Raw genomic sequence first — 23,864 nt, 5'->3', positions numbered from 1 at the left:
TGTGCCGTTAATACGACACCTGGGGAGCCGTTGGGGGTTAAGTGTCTTGCTCAGGGACACTTTTGAGACATATATTGGGTGAACTGGCGACCTTCTGATTACCAGAGGTACCCATTCAACTATGCTGCCCTTAGTAGACATTGATTCCAAATGTTGTTTTTTTGCCTAATTCTGCTGCTATCTTGGTTACCAGTATCCTTCAGTATCCTTTGCTGCACAGATGTGGTCCTAGGGAACTCAGAAGGTCTGACATAGTTCAACTGATGATGTTTTTCACTTACTCTGTCAATGTAAGGTGCATCTCTTAATACCATCTTTTAAATTCCAAGAACGTTAATGCTCCCCTTTTGACAAACATAAGGATGTTCCAGTAACTGGTTAAATGGGGTCCTTCTGAGCCTAAATATAATAGTCCCTTTATAGACTATAAGGGCAATCATTATGGTTTGCGGTGTAAAGTACATAATCTTTTCAAAATGTATATTTCTTTGTCATCTACTGTCTGACCTTTTGCTTTTTAATGATACAACTAACGCGTTAAAGTCTATGTAATTTGTGCAAGAACAGCAACCATACACCTGCAACGTGCGCTGTTGATCGGATGAATGGTTCTTGAGTTATGCGAAGGACACGCATACCTAATTATACTGTACATACGGTATCGTATGCATAAATACATACATGCATACATGCTGTACATTCCTGTAATTTAGATATACATGCTGAAATAAAGACACAATATGGAAATAGACAGTGTATTTGTGAATGAGACAAAATATTTTACTTAAGTAAAAGTATCAATACTGCAATATAGAAATACTGTTACAAGTGTCCGGAATTCAAAATGTACTTGAGTAAAAGTACAAAAATATTGGCATTAAAATGTACTTAAAGTAACAAAATTAAAAGTGCTCATTATGCAGAATGTCCCATTTCAAGTTTTCAAATGTATAAAAATCTTTTGAAAATAGCAGATCTACAAGCTCACAATGTGTCGCATCGAGACGCATTGTGAGCTTGTAGATTGGCTATTGTAATAATAATAAAAATCTACAAAGTAACTAGTAACAAAAGTTTTCAAATAATTGTAGTGTAGTAAAAGTACAATATTTGGATCCGAGATGTAGTGGAGTAGAAGTAGAAGTATAGAAAATTAGAAATACTCAAGTAAAATACAAATGTCTCAAAATTGTACTTAAGTACAGTACTTAAGTAAATGTACTTAGTTACTTTCCACCATTGGAAATAGACAGGCACCAATCACCCTGACAAGGCTTGCTACTTGCTACAGACCCCGTAGCAAAGACCCTTGATACCAAGAGAGGAACTTAATATGCTTATTTGGCAACTGATGCCAGTTGTCTTGTCACTGCAACTGCCTGAAAATGTTGCCTTACATCTCATTGCCTTTCAATAGGGAGGAAGTAATTTCTGGAACCACTGTGGGGGGAAAAAAGTGTCCAGAACCAATTATAGACAGAAAGTCATGGGTCACAGGTTTCCCTTTGTGACAGCCACTGTTCCCCACAGCTATAGCTTCATTAAAGAGTTAGGTAACACTTTCTATGAAGTGCATGTCTATAATGCATTATAAACATACTCATTGCCTTATGTGCTTATAACACTGTATAATAATTATGGTGACTCATACAAATTAATAGTACTTAATAACAATAATCATAACACATCATACAGCATTGTATAATGACATGGTTGAGTATCAAAATACTTCATAATTGCTCAAATATTTTGTGTCATTGTTAATCTAAATCATAAGGAGTACTTCCGAGTGCTTATAACTGTAATTATAGTGTTATAATTCATTATAGACTTTACCTTATAATTATAAAATGCTTTAATATGTATTATGATTATGATTAAGCATTTGAGTAATAATAATAATACATTTTATTTGTAATGCACTTTTCATTCACAAGGAATCTCAGAGTGCCAGAGAGTATTTTTGAGTGCTTATAATTGTATGGTGTCATCAGTAGATTATGTATGTTTAATACATTATAGACATGGACTTCATATAAAGTGTTAAGAGTTACATAGTCAAGCTTCAACTACATATGCAATCAGAGTTATCAAATTATTTACTGAATCAGACCAAAAAGAAAACACTTAATGCCAGACAAATGTCATATAGACAACTTTCTTTTATTTCAGAACTACAATGTGATTGAGTTTCCTTTTTTTTTTTTACAGAATGGAGACACTTAAAACTGTATTCCAGTTTACAGCAAAAAATAACGAACCACGATGATCCTATGATTCTCAATGCAGCAAAACAAAAAAATATTATACATTATATACATGCTCACTGGACAAGGTGGGGGCCTTGTCGCTGTGGCGCTTTACAAGCAAATTGTATGAACTGGGAAGAGGAGAGAGAGATATAAAGAGAGAGAGAAGAGCGGAATAAAGAGCGAGAGAGAACTGAGAGGGCATGTGAGAGAGAGAATGTGCTGTGATAAGTGTTATGGTGCACAGAGCAGCAAGAGAGAGTGCTATAGAAAGAGACTGGAATTTTGTGCTTAACAGTGAAAAATTAAGAGACAGTGGTACTGGGCCAGAAACGATACTGCGGAGGTAAACCGGTGTGAGAACGACAGCAGAGAGGTAAGTTTCAACAGATTCTGTAGCCACAGCAAGAGGAGGTATATACTGTACTGTACGGTAATATAAAACAAAAGCTTGCTGGTCCATGTAGCATTGCTACACATGTAGTGTAAACGTAACCAGAGAGTTTCACAGCATTTTGTCAAATGAACAGTGGTCGTAGAAGTAGTGCCAAACACCGGAACCCAACTTATTGGGTATTCCTGAGGTGAACTGTTATTATTTTGTTAACAATATTCAAGAGGGTGTTATTTGTGAGCCACTCGCAAGCGCCGAAATACTGGTGCGGCATTTCGCTGCTTGTATCTGTGCGAGTTCAAGGTGATCTGACCGAACGATTAAGTGAATGTGAACAAGAGAGTGAACGTGAATGGCACAGTGAAAGTGAATGGATGGAATGTGAACAAATGAAAGCAAGGTTGATACGGTGATGAATACTACATGCTTTCAATAAAAGGTCCTAGGTGGAAGTTAAACCTGTGTGTTAAAGCTCACTTCATATGAGATTCAAAGGAATATATGCATATATGAGGGGCTACTCATGGTTCTTTATAAAGAACCCACATGGTTTATGGAACCAAATGATTCCACATAATGGAACCTTCCTTTTAACCTCTACCCCCCTGCCAATCATCTTCTTTTTCCTCTTCCATTTGTCAAAAGGAAACGGTATACATTCTCACGCTCATTAACAGACAACCTCCTTGTCAGGAAAAAGAAAAGATAATTCAGCAAACAAAACAAAACATTTACCTGTACAAACAACAGGAAATGAACACCGTGGTACATCACCTTATTCAGAAGTTATATGATCAACCTCTAACACATCGTTTGCATTGCATTAAAACTCACATATTTACCCTCCCGTTCCCCATAATGCCTCTCCCTCCCTCTTCTCCCTTTCGGCATGGACAGGGGAGAGGGGGGAGGTAGATGAAAAGGAATTAGGAAGCTTTCCTCTCTCTAGATACTGATCTAAGGTCAGTTTTAGCATTTCGCCCTATGGAGGTAGAGCCAGGATCAGGAAATATGACACATGTGATTTGACGGGGGACACGTTGTCTACGTACAGTATGTTAATTACACCATGGATTCTGTGCTGGAGGGCAAAGGGCCCTTGGCCTCTCCTGAGCACAGTTGGGGGGTGGGGGGAGGGGGGGTGGAGGATGGGTCAGACACTGGGGTGATGGTGGTCAGAACATTTGGGAGAGGGTTCGGGGGGGTGGGGGGGTGGGGGTAAAGTATCTTACAGTAAACCGAGTGCCGCCGCGTTCAAACCATTCACTGCTGCGCCTCCTCCTCGCGGAGGAATTGAAACACGGATGAGAAGTCCTTGTTAGCGTAGCCGCGGGCGCACATTACACGGTAGATCTGGTGGGCCAGGGAGCCCAACGGGACGGGTGTCCGTGTGTTTGTGGCTGTGGTCTGGGCCAAACCAAGGTCCTGGGAACCCAGAGAGATAAGAGGTGGAGATAGAGAGAGAGAGAGAGAGGTAGAGAGAGAGAGGTAGAGAGAGAGAGGTAGAGAGAGAGAGAGAGAGAGAGAGAGTGAGAGAGATACTGCGTTCAGACAGATGGAATAACATGACTTCCTTTGTTTTATACTGATCCTCACCCTGTCAGTGTGTGTGTGTGTGTGTGTGTGTGTGTGTGTGTGTGTGTGTGTGTGTGTGTGTGTGTGTGTGTGTACGCGTGTGTGTGTGTGTGTGTGTGCACGTGTGTGTGTGTGTGTGTGTGTGTGTGTGTGTGCGTGTGCGTGTGCATGCTTAACATAAATGTATCCAGAGAACATGCTACAATTACGTTAGCTGGCACGATGCGGACACACTGCTGTAGCACAGGTGTATGTGTGCATACATATGGTGCATCTTATTGCGCACGTGTGTGTCACACTCACACACGCACACACACACAAAGGAGGAAGCAGTAACACAAGTGACACACATTAGGTCACAGATGGACTGGTGAAAGAAGAGCAGGAGAGACGCTCTCCTGAGACAAAGGGACAACGACAATAAAGCAAGAAAAGACAATAGGCGAACACAAAAACATAAGAGAAAAAAGAATAGAAGCGGCCCTGAATAACTCGTGAGAATGCGATTGAGGAAGAGGACGGCGCATCGCAAGGTCTTTGCACATTAAGTCCAATAAAATGTTTGTATTGGTCAAATCAGTTCTTAATTAATACAAAAAAGCTCAGGGATTGAACCGGGTTCAATTGAAGAAAACAAACAAGAAATGACACAGTCATATATACAAGTAAGACGCGCGAACGCAAAAAAATTAAAATAAATATGAAAGAAAAATATTTTTTTTTAAAGTAACCAATAAAAAAATACAAAAAAAATCTGCGTTAACACATTCCATGCCAGAGTTTAATCTCATAATGTACTCACCAGTGCCAGCGTTTTATTGTTGTTTTTTTGTTTTTTTCATGTCGCCACAGACCTGGCTAAATAAGTTAAAAGTGCGCGTTCATTTGGTTCTAAACACACAGCGGATCTGTGAGAAACGGCCAGCGAAAATAGTTTCCAAATGCGAGCCGCCATCTTGAAGATACAGTGGATCAACGCTAAACAGTGATCAGCGAGGAGAAAAACAACAACCGAGAAAATTGAGTTTTAAACAGGATCCCAGACAGGAAGCGGATACGATCGAAAAAAACGGAACCCGAATAATTCTGTTTCCGACCGGAAACCGGAAACGGAAATGGATCAAAAAAATCGGAAAGTGCACCTGGGGCAATTTCAATGGGAATCGGCGGTTCGCGTAGATCTACGCGACTGGCACGCTGCGGCTTTAAATAGGTTCGCGTAGATCTACGCGACTGGCATTCAATGTGTTAAAAGGAGCACCTTAGAAAAATACAAATTCACAAAAAAAAAACTTTTAATGTTTTTGAACAATTCAACAAAGTGTTTGAAGTGCCTGTTTCACCCACTTCCGGGGGGCGGAGCCAAAATCCGAGCCCGAAGTATTTGTTCGTAGACCCCCACTTAGGGGGGGTAGAAAAAGTTTCGGAGCGATTCGGGCACTTTTCATTTAACATGGGGTTTCAATGGGGAGTTTTTAGGAGCCTTCTCCGGGGCGTGGCTTCCGGGGGAAGGGGTGGGCTTAAACGCAACCTTGACAGGTGTGTTCAGTTTTCAAAGACCTTTCATTTGATGTATGGTACGTCTAAATTGGACATTTACTTATCTCAGAGGAGCTGCACGCAGGCAGTGCACACAGAGACACACACAGAGACACAACCCACAGAGACACACACAGAGACACAACCCGAGCACGGTTTCATAGTAAGCTTCGGCGCGCCTCCTTCCGCTGCGTTCGCAATCAGCTCACAGTAAGCTAAACCCCTTGAAAAGTACTATCAGCTATACGGTTTCAGAGACATAGCGAATGTCATTCTTATTAAGCTATTCATTTTTATGTAATATAATCCTGACCTGAGCGCAGAGTTTCTAATGATCTAATAATTGAACTAGGCTATTGTATCAGACAGAGCGCTGACAACGTCGTCAGATGGGGGAGGGGTGGTCTCGGTAAACTGTGTTGTTTGGGCCATTCATCAATCAAATAGACGGCTTATCAGACAAAGTCACACTGATAAGTAGCAGTATGCGCGCAGTTTAAACAGAGCGTTCTGTTTACCGTTCAGTTTGGGTTTAGATCCCGCCTACTGTATCCGATCATTTCCACTCAGCACATACATGAACACGTCTGCAGAAACGCTAAACAAGACGGCTGCTTCTGCAAAACTGAGCTAGCCCTTTGATTGGCTGGTCGAGTGAGGAAAAGCGCCACAGATTCACCATAGAGATATGTACAGTGGCCGAACACAGTATCGCATCGACATGTTTAGGCTGGCCTTTTACCAAGGCCAGCCAAAGAGGAAAAAGTGACGAGAAAGTGACGACTAGTTGCAGCGTCTCTTTACTGATCAGCCCTGCGATGCGAGCTGATAAAAATTACACCATCACAGCCACTTGTTGGATGACAATTTCGGAGTAGGTGTGCAAGACGTCATAGAGAAGAGTATGGTTGTTTTAAATGATTGTCTGTTTCTTTAATGTGAATAAAGCGGACTGTGTGCGCAGTGGGCTTCACTCTCGTTCGTACCTTGGCCATCAATGTCGTGCCGAAGCCTCCCTGGTAGTTGTTGCCGGAGGGAACGCCCTCCATGACGCCTGGCACGGGGTTGTAGGAGTCACTGGACCAGCAGCGACCCGAGGACATGTTGAGGACCTGGGCCAGGAGCTTGGGGTCCAAACCCAGTCTGATACAAAGAGGGAGAGAGGTCAGAGCAATACTGAATAAAATCTCACGACTTAAACATTTTGTATGGCCAAGTCCTAATGTGCGATTTGTGAAACAGTGTGAAAGGAGTAGCCTGGCAGGCTATGACAGGAGCCCCCCCCACACTAGCGCGATTTCCTAAACAATTAACACAATATGGAAAATGACGATGCTTTAGTGATATTGTTCCTGATTTTCTACATACTGCCAACCAGGTGAAGAAATCACAAATTGAGTCTCAAACCTTTGCTTTTTATGAAATATCCGAGAGCATTAGGGGAGCAAGAGGTCATAAGAAAGAGAAACACCAGTTGGGGAATGATAGAGATAATGAGGGGTAAAAGAGACGGAGAGAGAGAGGTCACTGAGAGACAAATGGAAGAATAAAGCAATCAGCAGTGGGTCAGAAAGTAGAATCTAACCAGGAGCCTTTTCGGCTCCCAGAAGACTGCTCTGTGTGTCCTTGAGCAAGACATACAGTAGAACCTGTAACCAGGTTTTATGTTCTGATGCTGTGTATATTGTATTGCTGTTGTTGCAAAGCCAAGTCCTTAATATTGTCAACTTCACTGTCATCTGGGGACCCCCCCAAAATCAATGGGGGTCCCGACCCACAGGTTGAGAACCACTGCCATAGAAGACTAGAAAAGAGTCATATAAATGCAGTCCATTTACCATAAACACACAGAGAGGGAGAACGAATGTGAGAGCAGAGAAAAGTGGAAAAGAAACGACCAACGGCGCGGCACAGGAGGGAGGGAGAGGAAGGTGTGAGGAAGAAGAGGAAAGAAAAAGAGGCAGAGGGGGGTGATTATGGAATTTATTGAAAAATAGAGCAGAAGTAGCACAGGAGAAGAATGGATGGTTGTGGGGCGGGCAGGCGGACGGGGGGGCGGGGTGGTAGGGGGCGGGGTGCAGGTGATGCCACTGACCCATGTTGAACCCTGGGCCCTGCCTCCGACCATTCCTCAGTGTTAATGGCCGAGTGGGGGACCCTGGTAATGCCGGCTAATGCACTATTGATGTTTAACAGCACCTCTATCCTTCATCATCCCTCCTTCACGAGAAAGAAAGAGGGTAGAGAAGAGAGAGATGGTGGAGGGGTGAGACAAAGAGGGAGAGCTAGATAGATAAAGAGAGAGAGAGAGAGAGAGGGATGAGGCCAAGTGTTTAAGGACCAAGCGGTAGCTATAAAACCCTAGCTGTCATACACACCGCGCGCGCACACACACACACACACACACACAGTTCCCGAGTTCTCATTTCAGAGCTAGCTGGCTAAAAGGAAAAACACACACATCTCCTGTCTACCGTATAGAGAGCATAGAGAGAGGGAGGAACGGAGAGAGACAGAAGGTGGTAGGAAAAAAGAGAGGCGGGCAAGGAGGAAGAGAGAGAAGGAGGGGAGAGAGTGAGAATGAAAGGCAGAAAGAAGTGAACTGCAAAAAAGGGGCAAGCGGCGGGTGTAACCCCGGCATCTGTACGGGTCAGTGTGTGTTAGTTGCTTTTATGCAATTTAATCCATTAAGACTGGGAACGCATCCGTGTCATTTTAAGATTTCTTTGGCTATTCAAAAAATTGCAGATACACAAGCTCATAGCCCGGCACTGAGTGCCGGGCTATGAGCTTGTAGAAAAGAAAAAAAACTCCTATCTGTGCTTCTGGGGGTCCCTGGAACAACATATTTTGAGATGGGGGTCAAATACATATCATTTTGGGTGGTCCTTGACATGGAAAAGTTGGAGCATATAGTTTTTTGGATTTAGAAAACATTTTTAGATATGTATTTGGCCCGTGGGCCCCCCATATCAAAATATATATATTCAAAGATTTGCACAAATTTCCATGATTAAAAAAAATAAATAGCCAAATAAAAAAAAACGACACGGATACGTTCCCGGATTGAATGGGTTAAAAAGGCACACAGTGTAAAGCCACCACATCAAGCCCAGTCCAACAGTAACTTACAGGCCCTGGAACTCTATTCTGCTCTCAGTATGACTATTAAACCATCATAGGTCCTTAAAGCCAGGGCTCTCTCTCTCCCCCTCTCTCTCTCTCCACCTGGCTCTCATTCTGCCATTACTGCCACAGTTTTTATTAGCTGTCTACTGACTAATTAAGAATGGGAATTACATTTACTCTCTCTCTCGCTCTCTTGTTCTCTTTATGTCTTTTGTTTCCTGTCAGCCTCTCCCTGCACCCTCTTTTTTTACAGACTGTTTTGGAAATGTGGTATAAGTGACACAGTGTGTGTGTGTATATATAAACCTGTTTTCTTACTCTTTAAAAAAAAAACAGTAGTCTTCCTGATGATGGCTTTTTCAGTTTGTGTGCCCCCACCCTCCACACGTACCGTTTTCTTCCTCTTCCCCTCCACTCAATCTCTTCTCCTCATCCCCCTATCCTCTCCTGACATCCCCCTGTCTGAGGACTCTAGGGGACATATGTTTGACATCGCAAACCCCCCCAATCTCTCTCTCCCTCCCTCTCTCTCGCTCTTCCTCTCTCTCTCGCACACGCACACACACACACACACACACACACACACACACACACACACACACACACACACACACACACACACACACACGCCCCTCTCTGCGTTCTGGGTGAGCAGCTGAAAAGGTTACTGGCGGAGCTACAATAAAGCGCGTCCGAGCGCGCAGATCGTTTGTTATACCGACCAGAGACGCTGACGGGGAGCTGTTGTCCTCTGTTTAACGATAAATCAATGAAGTCCCCACCCATCTCACATGAGCACACACACACACACATGCACACACACACACACACATTACACGTTTATATACAGACAGAAAAACACCAGTGCGCATCCCTAGTTATTAGCTGACATGGCAGTGTTGCTAATTTGCGTGGAGAACAGGACATGTCACGCTTAACAAGATTGACATGGATAAACACACACACACAAACACACACACAGCAAAACCAAAGTGTTTCTGCTGCAGGTGAAGGAGACGTGACACTAATATTACAGGCTGATGATAAAAAGGGGTCTATGACAGAGAAACAAAAAAAGACGGGTCTGTTAAAGCATGGCTTCCATCAGTGTTGCCAGATTTTGCAAGAGAAACAAGCGGCAAGGTCTACGAAAACAAGCCCAAAAGAAGCGACTAGGTGGACTAGAAAGGGCAAACACAGGGGGTCCCCAGCAAAATGACTTCATATAGCACGTAAATCTGTTTTACTACATGAACGCTATATACATCAACTATTTGAAAATAGCTGATGCTATTTTCAAATAATCTTGAAAAAAAAAAGAGATCCATATTTGGAATATTTTTCAAATATTTTAAACAATTTTGTATGGGGTCCCTGGCACAAAATCTTTTCAGATGGGGGTCTGCGGACAAATACATATCAATTTGGGGCTCCTTGACATGGAAATGTTTCGTTTAAACAATCAGGAAACAAGCCCAAATAAGCAACTACACTTAAGAAACAAGCCCAAAAAAAACCCTGCAACTACCAATTTTTACAAGCAACTTTAGAGAAAAACAAGCCCAAAGTCACTTATAATAAGCAGCCTTGGCAACACTGGCTTCCATGTGCATCTCTGACGTCATGTTGATGTTGGTCTGGATCTGAGATAATGAATTCATAAAATGTGAAAAATTGACATTCAACAGACAAACAGACATTCAATATTGTCAAAATGTATAGGTTTAAAGTGGTTCAACTGATTTTGATGCAATATTAACACAATATTAACACTCCCTGGAACCCCCTCAAGGACCCCTGGGGGTCCCTGGACCCCACTTTGAGAACCACTACTCTAGACGGCTCGCCTCCTAGGAGCCACGCCATAAAACGAGAGATGGTGACGAAGAAGGAGAGGTGGCGGGCGCTTGATGTTTATACACCAGGGAGCCCTGGCAGGTGGAGTTAATTTGCAGCGGCAATATTAACTGTCTTGTTTCACTGCGATTAAGCTCTTCATCTGACCCGCGGCTTGATGCCACAGGAGAGGAAGCCGGGCCCCGCTTCCCCTGTTTATTGTTACATTAAAGAGGTAACGAGCGGCGTTTACACGCACACACACGCCAGTGTTTACTGTCACATTTAAAGAGGTAACAAGTGCGTTTATCGGGCCAACTTTCATCTTCATTTGGAACATATGCTCGCCATTCAATTCTCCCAACAGTCGCAAAAGGGGAGAGCGAGAGAGTAGAAGGAGGCGGAGGGATGCTGTGTGAGTCTTGCTAACCTCCTTCCCTGTGTGTCTTCATCTGCTTTGGTGGCCTAATTTTTTCCCGGCGAGATGGAGAATGAGCACGGGCGATTATGTGCATTTCTACGCGTGTGACTGTGAGCGCGTGACAGGGTCTGCATGGGGACGATGCGTTGTGAGCTAATAGATCTGCTACTTTCGGTATTTTCTGAAAGTTTATTATTTTATTCAAAACAAATGGTTTTTCCCCAATTATATTTAATCTTTAATCAATTAAATCAACCGGTTCGATTGACTGTTGCACCCCTAGATGTATCTGTCTGTCTGTCTGTCTGTCCATCTAATTTGTGTATGTCCTACAGTGTATTATACTAGTGTTCGCACACATAAATGTACACATGTGTTGCGAGGGGATCCGTATCCCTGTAAAGCCCTCATTTCTCTCCCCGTACTGTATATCTCCCTGGGTCATTCTCTCTTCTTTCTTCCACGCTCCCTTCATCTATGTGTGCATCATTAAAATCACTGCTGCCTTTTGCACCTCCTCGTCTCTGGTCTATTCTCCTTTCTTTCCTATCCCTTCCTCCCATGGCTGCTCACCTCCCTTTCTCTCTCACTCTCTCGCTCTTGTCGTTGACTGGCTGGCAGCGTTACTGAAACTGACACAAAGCAGGGAAGAGACAGATCACACAGGAGGAGGAAGGATGCTACACAGTAAAATCCTCAGTGTTCCTTTATCCATGCGTAACTCACGAGTGTACACATGTAACCAAATGGACCCTCACGAGTTACATTTTTACAAAAGGATTTTTTTAACAAAACAAGGAGCTAAAGGAAACAGGGAAGACATGCTGAGGGAAGAGAAAGAGAGAGGAGAAATGGGAGGCAGACTGAAAGGCAGAGAGTGTGGTTATAATTGTCATGCGTGGCCATTCCCTGCACTCGGGGAACGTCACGCTCTGTCGGACACGGCCCAAGCTTCCATCTCAGATCAACAAATTAGCGCCACGAGCAGGACCGGCCATGTGTGTGGGTGTTATGTATGAGAGTGTGTGTGCCTGTATTTCAGTGTGTGTGTGTGTGTGTGTGTGTGTGTGTGTGTGTGTGTGTGTGTGTGTGTGCGCGCGCACGCACGCACACACGCAGGTATTGAAAGGAAAGGGCAGCTCTATCAGGCCCAACTCTGGCATGATAAAATGTTATTGCCGTTTTCCTGTAAATTGGCTGTGAGTGCTTGGTCCTCTTTGTGTGTGTGTGTATTGCGCACGCGTGTGTGCGCCCGCTCCTCTCTGCATAAGAGGATGAGCCGCAATGCAGCGTGGGAGATTTACGGGCGTGGGCTCTCTCTAAACGATGACAGTCTTTGTCAACCCCTTTAATAAAGCCCCCCAGAGATGGGCTACACACACACACACACACACTCTTCCTGAGGTTGTATATGGGCCAAATATTCTCCCAAGATAAGACATCACCAATATAAAAACTCAGAGCTAGGCTCCAACAGCGGTTTTGGAACCTATTCTTAGCCTGAGCTGTAGTCATACAAGACACCGACGAGTGTTGGCTGTGGAACTTACTGTAGGTTCAGGTTGATTAAAGAAATGCTTCCTTCAGTGATGGGGAAGTGTACGACTGCTGTGTATGAGTGTCAGGATCTGTGTAGTGAGAATGTATGTGTGTGTCTGTGTCTGTGTGTGTCTGTCTGTGTCTGTGTCTGTGTGTGCGTGTGTGTGTGTGTGTGTGTCAGAAGCAGGGTGGCGTGTGGTGTGTAAATCTGTGTTGCCGCCTTAATGCCTCCATATTTCAGAGGTCTAGTGGGGGGATTTATGTGCAAGTGCTCATGCCAATTTTCCTTCTCTGTCTCACCACAGATAAATCAGCTGCACTAATACAGCTGCGCTGTGTGGGGAGCGCTCGCGCACACACACGCGCGTGCGTGCACGTACAGTGAGAGAGAGACACATACAGACGCACAGAAAATGGGGTACACATCCCAGCTAAGACGTACAAGCCACAAAAACACATCAGACTAACAACAGGGATATGAAGGAACGTGGCTGGTAGTGAATTCATAAACAGAAAAAGCGTTATACGATGCCAAAGCTCATTTTCTATGGTGCTGCTGGCAAACACCACTGTGAGGTATTCTCAAACGTGTCACACAAAAACCTAGTTATGTACAAGCCAAGGTATAAAAAGACCATGTCCCAAGCCCAGAATGTACTTTATTACTATGTGTGTATATTATATATTTTTTCCACCGTCATCTAAGCCTGATTTACGCTTTGAAGACGATAATGTATTTTGACGTCCCGCAACACTTTGACTTAAAAATCAGGCTTTATCCTCAACTTCCAAGTCAGTAGCAGGTTTCACCAGCCAACTCCCCCATGTACAACCATTTTCCATCCGTAAGCTGTGTGAACTGGACAAAGCCTTTAACCCTCCTTGGATTGACTCGGCTCAGAACGGCGGCTTCAAACTACAAGTCCCATAATGCTCGGCCTCGTCCTGGCCAAAGTGGCTGTGTGCCGGCCCGGGTTGGAGGTGATGATGGGAGCAGTTAGTTTGCAGGTTACAGTGACATGGGTTGTGACAGGAGGACTCCAGTGAGAGCTCAGTCAGTGGATGTAAATGCACGAGGTAGGGGAAGAGGGGTCAGCCCCTAAACCTATCCCCCCCCCCCCCAAGCCCAGATTTAGAATCACCAGAGGTTCGGGCTGCTAAGTGGCCCTCACACCTACTGTATGTCGAAATCGCCGATCCGACCATAGAGTTATAATATATCTAGAGGGCGGATTGCCCCGCCCCCAGCTATACATTTCTATTAAAGTGCTCAGTGGCGTTTTGAAGCACCCGGAAGTAAGAATAGGAACCAATATGGAACCAATATGAACCAATGGAATGGATCCATGGGTCGTGACGCGTCGTGAGCATGCGCACAAAACGGGAGACGCACGCGCAGTAGCATTTAAGTGCATTCTCAGATACCAGGCTTGGCCGCTTCACTGTTCTACCGTAGTTCTGGGGGCTTGGATCCGACCAATACGTCCGAGTCATAGTGTCTGGGGCTTTGTCAGAGTACCCGTTGTACCCGTCTGTCCGTGTCCCTTTTATACCCATATATGGAGATCGCTGTGATCAGTACATGCCTATATATGGGCATGCCCGCTTGTGTGCCCATATATGAAGTTGACTGATTTGTTTGCGCCTGATGCCATGACGACACATTGAGGTTAACCAACACACTCCATATTTGGGCGTAGCTGCATTAGGAACTCCTTATATGGTTATGGCTGAGTCATGGTGACATGAGCGTGACGTCAGAGGTCCACCGGCCAGCCGATCCCCCCTTAAGCCAATTTTAATATAGAATGTGTCAGATATGTAATAATATACGACTGACATCATGGATGACTCATGTGACAGGCTGGGATACGAGATCCACATGATTAGATTTTTTGCCTCACTGCTGCATCTATAAAAATGAATAAATTATTCTATCAATAACTTTTTCGTTTAATCGAATAACCGAGAAGCGTGTTGAATAGAAAAACAAATGATATACCAACGAATCGATTAACCACAAAAAACTATTTTATACTGTACTTCGTCGCACAATGGTGTCGTGCAAAAATAGTGCACTGTGCGGCCGATTGACTTCAAACTTGCCGTTTGTGTTGCCAATATCCCGGGGATGGCTTGTGCCGAATTCAGTTGGACTGGCGGCTGTCCAGAACCGAGAACTGTCTCCCATTTTTGCAAACAGTCTTCTCATTTAAGGGACATCCCTCTCAGGCAGCCCTTAAAGGGACACTTCACCCAAAAAAAAACTTTGTTTCAATGGATTAGTCACCCCATGGAGACTTGAATTCATGGATATTTTTTTAGTTTTTTGTCTCATTCCTAAGACAATAATTTGATGACCGGCATCGGTTCCGGTAGGGGAGACAACGAGTCTCCGTTGTGTCTCCTACCGGAACCGCTGCCTAACGGTCCGCTGGTCATCAAATTATTGTCTTAGGAATGAGACAAAAACAAAAAAATATCCATGAATTCAAGTCTCCATGGGGTGACTAATCCATTGAAACAAAGTTTTTTTTTGGGGTGAAGTGTCCCTTTAAGGTAAAGGCCTGAGGGAGCCCAAACGCGTCTGTTTGTCAGACTGCTTTGACTGATTGAATACTTTATTAACAAGATTATTAATAGTACAAGTAGTGCAGTCAAAGGTTATGCTAAAAGGGTAACACAAAAAGCCCCAGGGGCTCGTTTCCATTGTACCCAATTAATCAGTAATACATATAATAATGCTGCAGAAAATAAATTAAAATGCAAATCATTTCTTGTGTGAGTGTGGACTGTTTCTTAAAACCTAAATGATATTGCCATAATTATATGCCCACAACACAATGTAGGCAATGGTAGAATAAAGGTGGCTCTTCTATAGCAATGTTATGAGAAGAGAGGATGAAGGGAGAATAAATGTCAGGCTGCCACCATGGTGTAGTGGAGGGTGTATATGCTGAATATCCACTTCTTTTTCAGTGGCCATTGTGTACACTCACTTCTAAAGTGTGCATCAATCAGGTTTAGTGCTGTCATACATATACATTTTTTTCAATAGGCTACATATTGATTCTGAATATTTGAAACGGTTTCACTACTCATTTGCCGTACGTTGTCCTAAGACTCTTCTCATCTCTGCCTAGAGGAAAAGCTCAGACAACCACACACACACACACACACACACACACACACACACACACACACACACACACACACACACACACACACACACACACACACACACACACACACACACACACACACACACACACACACACACACACACACACACAACCCCCCCCTCTCTAATTCACAATGTTTGTCACTGCAATCGACTGGCCTTGTTTCTCAAATTGAAAATACTTGAAATAATATTTATTTTTCAGTGCAGCAGTGCTCAGCAACATCTCCATGCTACCGAGCACCTACTGTCAGCTCACAAGGCATATACTGTGAGTACCAACTAGTGAATGTACAAAGAAAGGGACAGTTCAGTGCCCCCCCCCCCCAAATTATATTTTCAGGGGCAAATGCGACCAAAACGGTCACAATGTTTAGCCCTGAAAATCACATATTATCAATATATTGGACTTAACACCTTGATATCAATATTGTGGGGATGACTATTGATGCTTCCACAAAATATTTACACAGTGAGATTTTTGATCAATAATCATAAGTAATGCTTATATGATAATATAAGGAATAATGGCAAATAATGGAACAACTAGAACAGTCAGACAGTTCAGACATTTACATCAGTTTACTGTAATGCAGCCTTTAAAATCAGGAAAATACAACACTTATGCCATATCAAGATATTATGATATCCAAAATCGCAGATAATATCTAGCTTCAAATCAGAATATCGATGTAATATCGATTTTTGTCCCTGGAGAAAAGATTGATTTACAAATGACATTCAACCCTATTTGACTTCTAAATGCTGACAGAATTAGTTGTTGGTCGAATGCACCAGTGTAACATCCTCCTCAAACTAGAGGCAATAGTCTAATAACAGCATGGCCACCCTGTCCAATCTTCAGCTAGCGATAGTTTGCAGTTTGCTAGTCTGCTAGCTGCACTCTGCCAAACCATTCACAAGATACCATGGTGGAAAAAGTACTCAAATGTTTTACTCAAGTAAAAGTATCAATACTGCAATGTAGAAGTACTCTGTTACAAGTAAAAGTCCGGAATTAAACATTTACTTGAGGAAAAGTACAAAAGTATTGGTATCAAAATGTAATTAAAGTACCAAAAGTAAAGTACTAAAATGTTTGAAAATAGCAAATCTACAAGCTCACAACGCGTCGCGATGCGACGCGTTGTGAGCTTGTAGATTGGCTATTTTCAAATAGCCTAGGTATAAAATAGGGCTAAAGTGGTTAATGTATGTTTTATAATGTAATATTTTATCTGCAAAGTAAATAGTAACTAAAGTTTTCATATAATTGTAGTGGAGTAAAAGTGCAATATTTTCCTCTGAGATGTAGTGGAGTAGAAGTAAAAGTATAGACAATTGGAAATGCTCTGGTAAAGTAAAATATACCTCAAAATTGTACTTAAGTACAGTACTTGAGTACATAGTACTTAGTTACTTTACACCACTGGTAGCTCACAACGCGTTGCGATGCGACGCGTTGTGAGCTTGTAGATTGGCTATTTTCAAATAGCCTAGGTATAAAATAGGGCTAAAGTGGTTAATGTATGTTTTATAATGTAATATTTTATCTGCAAAGTAAATAGTAACTAAAGTTTTCATATAATTGTTGTGGAGTAAAAGTGCAATATTTTCCTCTGAGATGTAGTGGAGTAGAAGTAAAAGTATAGACAATTGGAAATGCTCTGGTAAAGTAAAATATACCTCAAAATTGTACTTAAGTACAGTACTTGAGTACATAGTACTTAGTTACTTTACACCACTGGTAGTAGTATAGGTTTAGGTTTCCCACTAAAAAAATCTGTGTTTTTCTCAGGTGCCCATAGTGACAACACTGTGTGGAGTTAGTGATTTTCTTTTGTTGTTTCTTTGTGCCCATTTGTCTATTTGTTAATTTACAACTTCGACATTTCATTCACCAACTTTTGACTACTGGAACGGCTTAATATCCCCTCAGGCATTAATAAAGTTTTTATGTGATCTAATCTTATGTTATATATTTTCCTTGTTTCTCCTCCCAGGCTGTGTGTGTGTGTGTGTGTGTGTGTGTGTGTGTGTGTGTGTGTGTGTGTGTGTATGTGTGTGTGTGTGTGCCGCTGGCTGACAGTACCTGATGCCGAGGTTCATGGTCTCTGCGGTCCCAATCATCCCGATGGCTAGCAGCATGTTGTTACATATCTTAGCTGCCTGGAGGGGGAACCGGGAGAGAGGAGAGGAAACATTATTCTGTGTGTGTGTGTGTGTGTGTGTGTGTGTGTGTGTGTGTGTGTGTGTGTGTGTGTGTGTGTGTGTGTGTGTGTGTGTGTGTGTGTGTGTGTGTGTGTGTGTGTGTGTGTGTGTGTGTGTGTGAGAGAGAGAGAAAGAAAGAGAGGGTTTGCGTGTTTGAAAAACAGTATTAGTGTGTCTCTGTGCATTAACCACTTAAAGCAAAATTACAATAGGTTTCTTTTAGGGACGCAAATGATCGATTTATTCATTAATTGATAGTTGATAACCTTATCGATCGATTTATCAATGAATTTATAAGCGACGTTTAGGACCAAAAGGAAGATTCTTGTCCAAGTACAGAAACATAATTGCCTTGATGTATATAACATTAACGAGCATCAGCTGGACACAGACACACACACCTCCCCTCTGCAGTGCTCTATGGAGTCTGTCTCATTTCTCTCCAAAAGCACTTGAATATGATGGAATATGATTAAGGATTACTGTGATTATTGTAAGCTCACATAAAAAACTAATCAATTAATTGAAAATCAATCATTTTAAATCGGGTAAATTCCTAACGGCAATTAACACATCCACCGCCAGAGGTTAATCTCATAATGTACTCACCAGTGCCAAGGTGTTTTTGTTGTTTTTTTGTTTTTTTCATGTCGCCATAGATCTTGTTAAAATCCTTAAGATTGAGCCGTGAACGGTCTGTTTACATCCGCGAGATCTCCCTGTATCTCCCAGTGAAGACCGCATGTCAAACGGACTTCCATGACTGTAGTTAGAGCGGATTACGTTAAACAGTGAAATGCGAGGAGAAAAAACTACAGGAAGAGAATTGAGTTTCAGTTTCGTCTGTAGAATGGGAGCGGGCGTGATCGTCGAAACCGGATCCCAAATAATTCTATTTCCTGTCATCAAACCGGAAACGGAAGTGGATCAAAAAAAATCCGAAAGTGCACCCGGACCGCGCATGCGCGAAAAGACCGCAGCCCGTAGGACTACGGGCTCGGCGCTTAACCGTTGGATTTAACGGCCCGTAGAACTACGGGCCCGGCGGTAAAGGTGTTAATCGATTATAGATTCATTGTTAACATCCCTAGTTTATTTCTATCAGGTTTAATTGAGATTTCAATGTGGGGTTCTCTCTATATCACCTGCTCAATTTGTTTTACTCATTTTGTATTTCTCTTGCTTCATTGTCAAAATTCTGAGTGTTACTCTAATCCAGAGTGTAAAAAGAGCTCCGGAATTGTAGCGGTGCGAATGCATTCTTACCTGTCCTGTGCCGACCTGTCCACAGTAGACCACGTTGGCTCCCATACAGGTCAGCAGCTCCTGGGCAGCGTGGTACTCCTCCTCTACACCACCCACCATGAAGGTTAGATTGGCCAGGCTGGCAGCCCCCACACCTACACACACACACACACACACACACACACACACACACACACACACACACAGGATTGTATTACTATACTTGTGAGGACATAAACATTGAAAAACAGTTGTGGGGAAAAAAACAGAAACAACGCATTGTGAGCTTGTAGATTGGCTACTTTCGGTGCGAGACATCGCTGCACAACTAAGTATAAAATAGGGAAAACTCTAACCCCAACATCTAAACCTAACCTCAAAATGTCTAATTCTAACCAGAGTCTTTTTCTAATTGTAAACCTAGCTCTAAAAATGTTTTTTAGCCACAAAACAACCATTTCTGTAGTGTGGACCAGGAAAACGGTCCTCATTTCTGTTCATTTCTCCAATTTTACTATACTTGGGGGACATCTGGTACTCACAAGTTCTCTCCCTCTCACGTAATTTCTTGACACAGTACAGTGTGTGACACATGTGAGTACAGCAAGGCTACACTAAAAAAGACGGCAAACTTCATAGACTTAGGAAGAAATTACTATGTTTTCTGGCTGTTTGTACATGTGTGGAAGCCGGGTGGACTGAATCATTTCCTTTCATTGTAAGGAGGCAATATGAAAGCAACAAACATCAAGGACAATAAGCGATCACTTGGGTAATCTTTGACGCACACCATCTGATGGAGTCAGTTAATGGTTTTGAGTAAAAGAACATTAACCACTTGACTGTTTAAGACTACCAACTGTTTGTAAAAGGTCAGCTGTGTGTGTGTGCGTGATAATGGGACAGGAGTGTTAAGGGGAGGCGCACCAGAGGGACGAGGGTATCTTTAAAAGCCGATTGTTGCCATCATCCACCGCAAACTCCCGTGGGAGGCTTTCCCTTTTGTCCTCTCACCCCCCTTATTGCGCCCCCCTTCCCCTCTCTCTCTCTCCCCCTCACACACACACACAGGTCAACAGCTGTGCCTGGGGCTACCCCCCACTACCCACCGCCCGTGGGGGCATCAGTGACAGGCGTGAGGGGTAATTAACGTTATACTTTATCATGTTCAATTAGGCGTCCCTCCCCATGCCTGATGGCTTAAGGAGCGTGCCGTGTTGTAGCAGGCACCTCCACGCCCACCCCTGCTGCCCTGGTGGGGTCCTGTTGGGGCAGATAGATGGCTGAAGACGCGCAACGGCGATTAGCGGGCGGCGATGGCCGTGTTCAGGACGGGGCGGAACAGTGCCGTTGAAAATCTCATCTGCCACGGCCCCGCCCCCTTTTAATGCTCCACTGATTAACTCTAAACTTTAACACAGTTACACACGCACGTGCACACCACACACACACACTTGAGCACAGGATGTAAAATACTGCACACGCGACACACACACAGACATTTTGTGGAGTGCAGAAAGAAACTCAAGTCTAAATAGGGCGATCATGGTGACAATGCAAAAAACTGGTCAGATCATCGTAGTTCTCCCAAAAGAGAGGGAGATTGTGTGTGTGTGTGTGTGTGTGTGTGTGTGTGTGTGTGTGTGTGTGTGTGTGTGTGTGTGTGTGTGTGTGTGTGTGTGTGTGTGTGTGTGTGAGAGACATCAGATCGCTCTTCAGGGTGCCGTGTAGCTCTAATGAAAAGCCTCTTAACGGTGAAAGCCTAATAATGTTCGTGTTAATAATTAAACAGGAATTAGCAGTGAGAAAAACAGCTGAAACCACATTATCAGACTCTCACCGGAGAGAGAGGACAGGAGAGGATTAGAGGAGAGGGAATGATAGAGGAGAGAGGTACTGTATACAGCATAATCACACTAAGGGCCAATTTCTACACTTTCTCAGTTAAATGAATACTCTGGATTTCTCGGTGAATCTGAGATTAGATGAGGCCACTTTTTTCCTGCCACGGCGTCTTCTGTGCTCCATAAGCATAAATATACATCAGTTTACCTCCTCCCCCTACTTTAATTGGCTGTGCTGCTGTCAAGTATGTGACGGTACCGCTCCTCTCTCTCTCTCTCTGTGTATGTGTGCGTGTGCAGTCTGCACACACACACACACACACACACACACACACACACACACACACACACACAAGTATGGGCTGTCAGCGGGTCATTAGGGCCACATAATGAAGCCCGAAGCTCACACGACGGCAGCTGCCTACAGGCCACAACAGACACACACTCAACATAAGGCCAACACTCACACATACATAAACGCCACTCATACACCCATATGGTCAACATACCATGTTTGTAAAAGGTTTGCGATGTACATGATCTACAAGCTCACAAGCTGTGAGCTTGTAAATCTGATATTTTCTGAACATTGAGACCGTTACGCAAAGTTACAAACGGCCTATTTTTTAATGCTCACAAGCCTCCGCGGAAGGTGTTGAGATTGTCTGTTTGGCCCCAGGGATTTAAAAAGTCAAATAGATTCTCTCATTACACTCAGTACATGAAATGATCTCCGCATTTTGTATTGGAGCACGACACTTGAAAGTGTGTGTGTGTGTGTGTGTGTGTGTGTGTGTGTGTGTGTGTGTGTGTGTGTGTGTGTGTGTGCACACACATATATATACTGTATATACATACGCACTTTTTACATAATGTCTTCCTACATTTACCAATGTACATTGGTAAAAAATAACATTTACCAATGTTTAACTTTTTTAATGTGCAATATCTACATACAGATGGGCGTGCACACACATGTAAATACAAACATTGTGTTCTTGAAAAATAGTTGTTTCAAAGGTGAGGGAGACCGACAAATACATTTTCTCTGCACACACACACGCACACGCACACGCGCACACACACACACAGCAGCAGAGTGTGACAACTGTGCAGGTTCATTAGTGGAGATCACTCTTTGTGGGAGGACTAAAGAGGAGATTATTGATAACACAGTCAACACACTGATCAATACATCTCTGAGAGAGAGAGAGAGAGAGAACTGGAGGAAGGAGGAAGGAGTGAGAAAGATAGAGAGAGGGGCTGAGACGGAGAGAGAACGAAGGCGAGAGAGAGCCAGAGAGAGAGAGACAGAAAGAGATAGAGGGAGAGCAAAAGCAGTGGGGGGAAAAAAAAAGAAAAGATCTTTCTTTTGCTCACTACCTCCCACCTTCCCCTCCCTGAAATTAACTAATCACCCATAATAAGCTCTTATGATCTGTAGTGGATTTCTATAAGCAGAGACAGCAGGATGATGGAGGATCCTGCTCCTGGAAGAATAACACGTCATTAGCATAACACAAAGGGGAGTGTACGTCTGCATCCGTGTGTGTCTGTGTTTAGGAGTGTGTGTGTGCGTGTGCGTGTGTGTGTGTGCGAGAGAGAGAGAGAGGAGTCTGTGTTTAGCCCATTAAGACCCGAGGCCGAGTCTACAAATGCCTTCTAAAAATCAGTAGTTCTCACACTTTCAAGGATTTTTCAAGTGTTCAAAAATAGCAGATCTACAAGCTTGCAGCGCGGCACGAAGTGACGCGCTGCGAGCTTGTAGATCTGCCAATTTTGAATGGCCAATGCTGAAATCTAAAATGACACAGACGCTTTCCCGCTTTTAATGGGTTAAGAGTGTGTGGGTGTGTGTGTGCGCGCGTGTGCAAGAGCGCGCACACACGATCGTGCGAGTGCATGCATGAATTTGCGTGCGCTTTGCTCTTAGGTATGTGTGTATGCGTGCAATATACATATGTGTGTGCGTACACACACACACACAAACACACACACACACAAACACACACACACACACACGAGTACGTGTCCACATACTGTATGTTATGTGTGTATACATGAGTGCGAGGGGGGACATCCCGTATGCGGGGCCGGGCCCCTGTCAGAGACGGATTAGAGAGGAATTCCTAATGAGGCTTCGGGAAAGGCGTCGAGGCCCGCCGCCTCATCCATCCCGGCGGGAATGACACTCCCCGGATCGTTAGGGCGCACCGAGCGTCTACACACCGCCCCCTAGGGGAGGAGACGGGGAGGGGATGAGAAGTGAGAGAAAGGCAGGGGATGCGGGAGAATGGATTGGATGAGAGGTGGCGTGGAAGTGGACGTATCTATGGAGACGATACAGGATGCGGAAAAGGAGGAAAGAGTGGCGGAGAGACAAGGGTCTGCGAGACAAGAGTACAATACAATGGAGGGTTTGTGTGGGAGTTAACTCATGCATGTCAGTGAGTGAGGACTGTATGGAGGAGGTGCAGTATGTATGGTTTTTTTTGTCTAATTGTATGCAGACATACCTAATAGCACTTTGACTACTCTAGGAAGACAAGTAGTAAACAATGCAGAATTAAAAGGAATAGTTAAAAGTAGAGAATAAAAAGTGTCGCCACATCCAGCAGGCTGTCCTTTATGGCTGAATCCCGAAGGGATGGAACTCTCTCTCCCTCTCTCTCTCTCTCTCTCTTTTAAATGTCAAGAATGC

At 43.6% G+C, this 23,864-nt stretch overlaps 1 protein-coding gene across 1 annotated transcript in view; it reads right to left on the bottom strand.

The window, feature by feature from the left end:
- Positions 1-2,144: 2,144 nt before the first annotated feature.
- Positions 2,145-23,864, bottom strand: part of hibadha (3-hydroxyisobutyrate dehydrogenase a) — a 44,945-nt gene continuing 23,225 nt past the window's right edge. Inside the window, exons 5-8 of the mRNA XM_080442277.1 lie at positions 19,341-19,474; positions 17,956-18,032; positions 6,744-6,900; positions 2,145-4,068 (exon numbers count right to left, since the gene is read on the bottom strand). Of these exons, the coding sequence (XP_080298403.1) occupies positions 3,907-4,068; positions 6,744-6,900; positions 17,956-18,032; positions 19,341-19,474 (530 nt within the window). The 3' untranslated portion in view covers positions 2,145-3,906. The remainder of the gene's footprint in view (positions 4,069-6,743; positions 6,901-17,955; positions 18,033-19,340; positions 19,475-23,864) is intronic.

The sequence above is a fragment of the Gymnoscopelus braueri genome, assembly GCF_963280865.1.
Source record: "Gymnoscopelus braueri genome assembly, chromosome: 11".
Classification (NCBI taxonomy): domain Eukaryota; kingdom Metazoa; phylum Chordata; class Actinopteri; order Myctophiformes; family Myctophidae; genus Gymnoscopelus; species Gymnoscopelus braueri.
The sequence above is the reverse complement of the archived record's forward strand: the minus strand, read 5'-3'. Positions and strand labels throughout refer to the sequence as shown.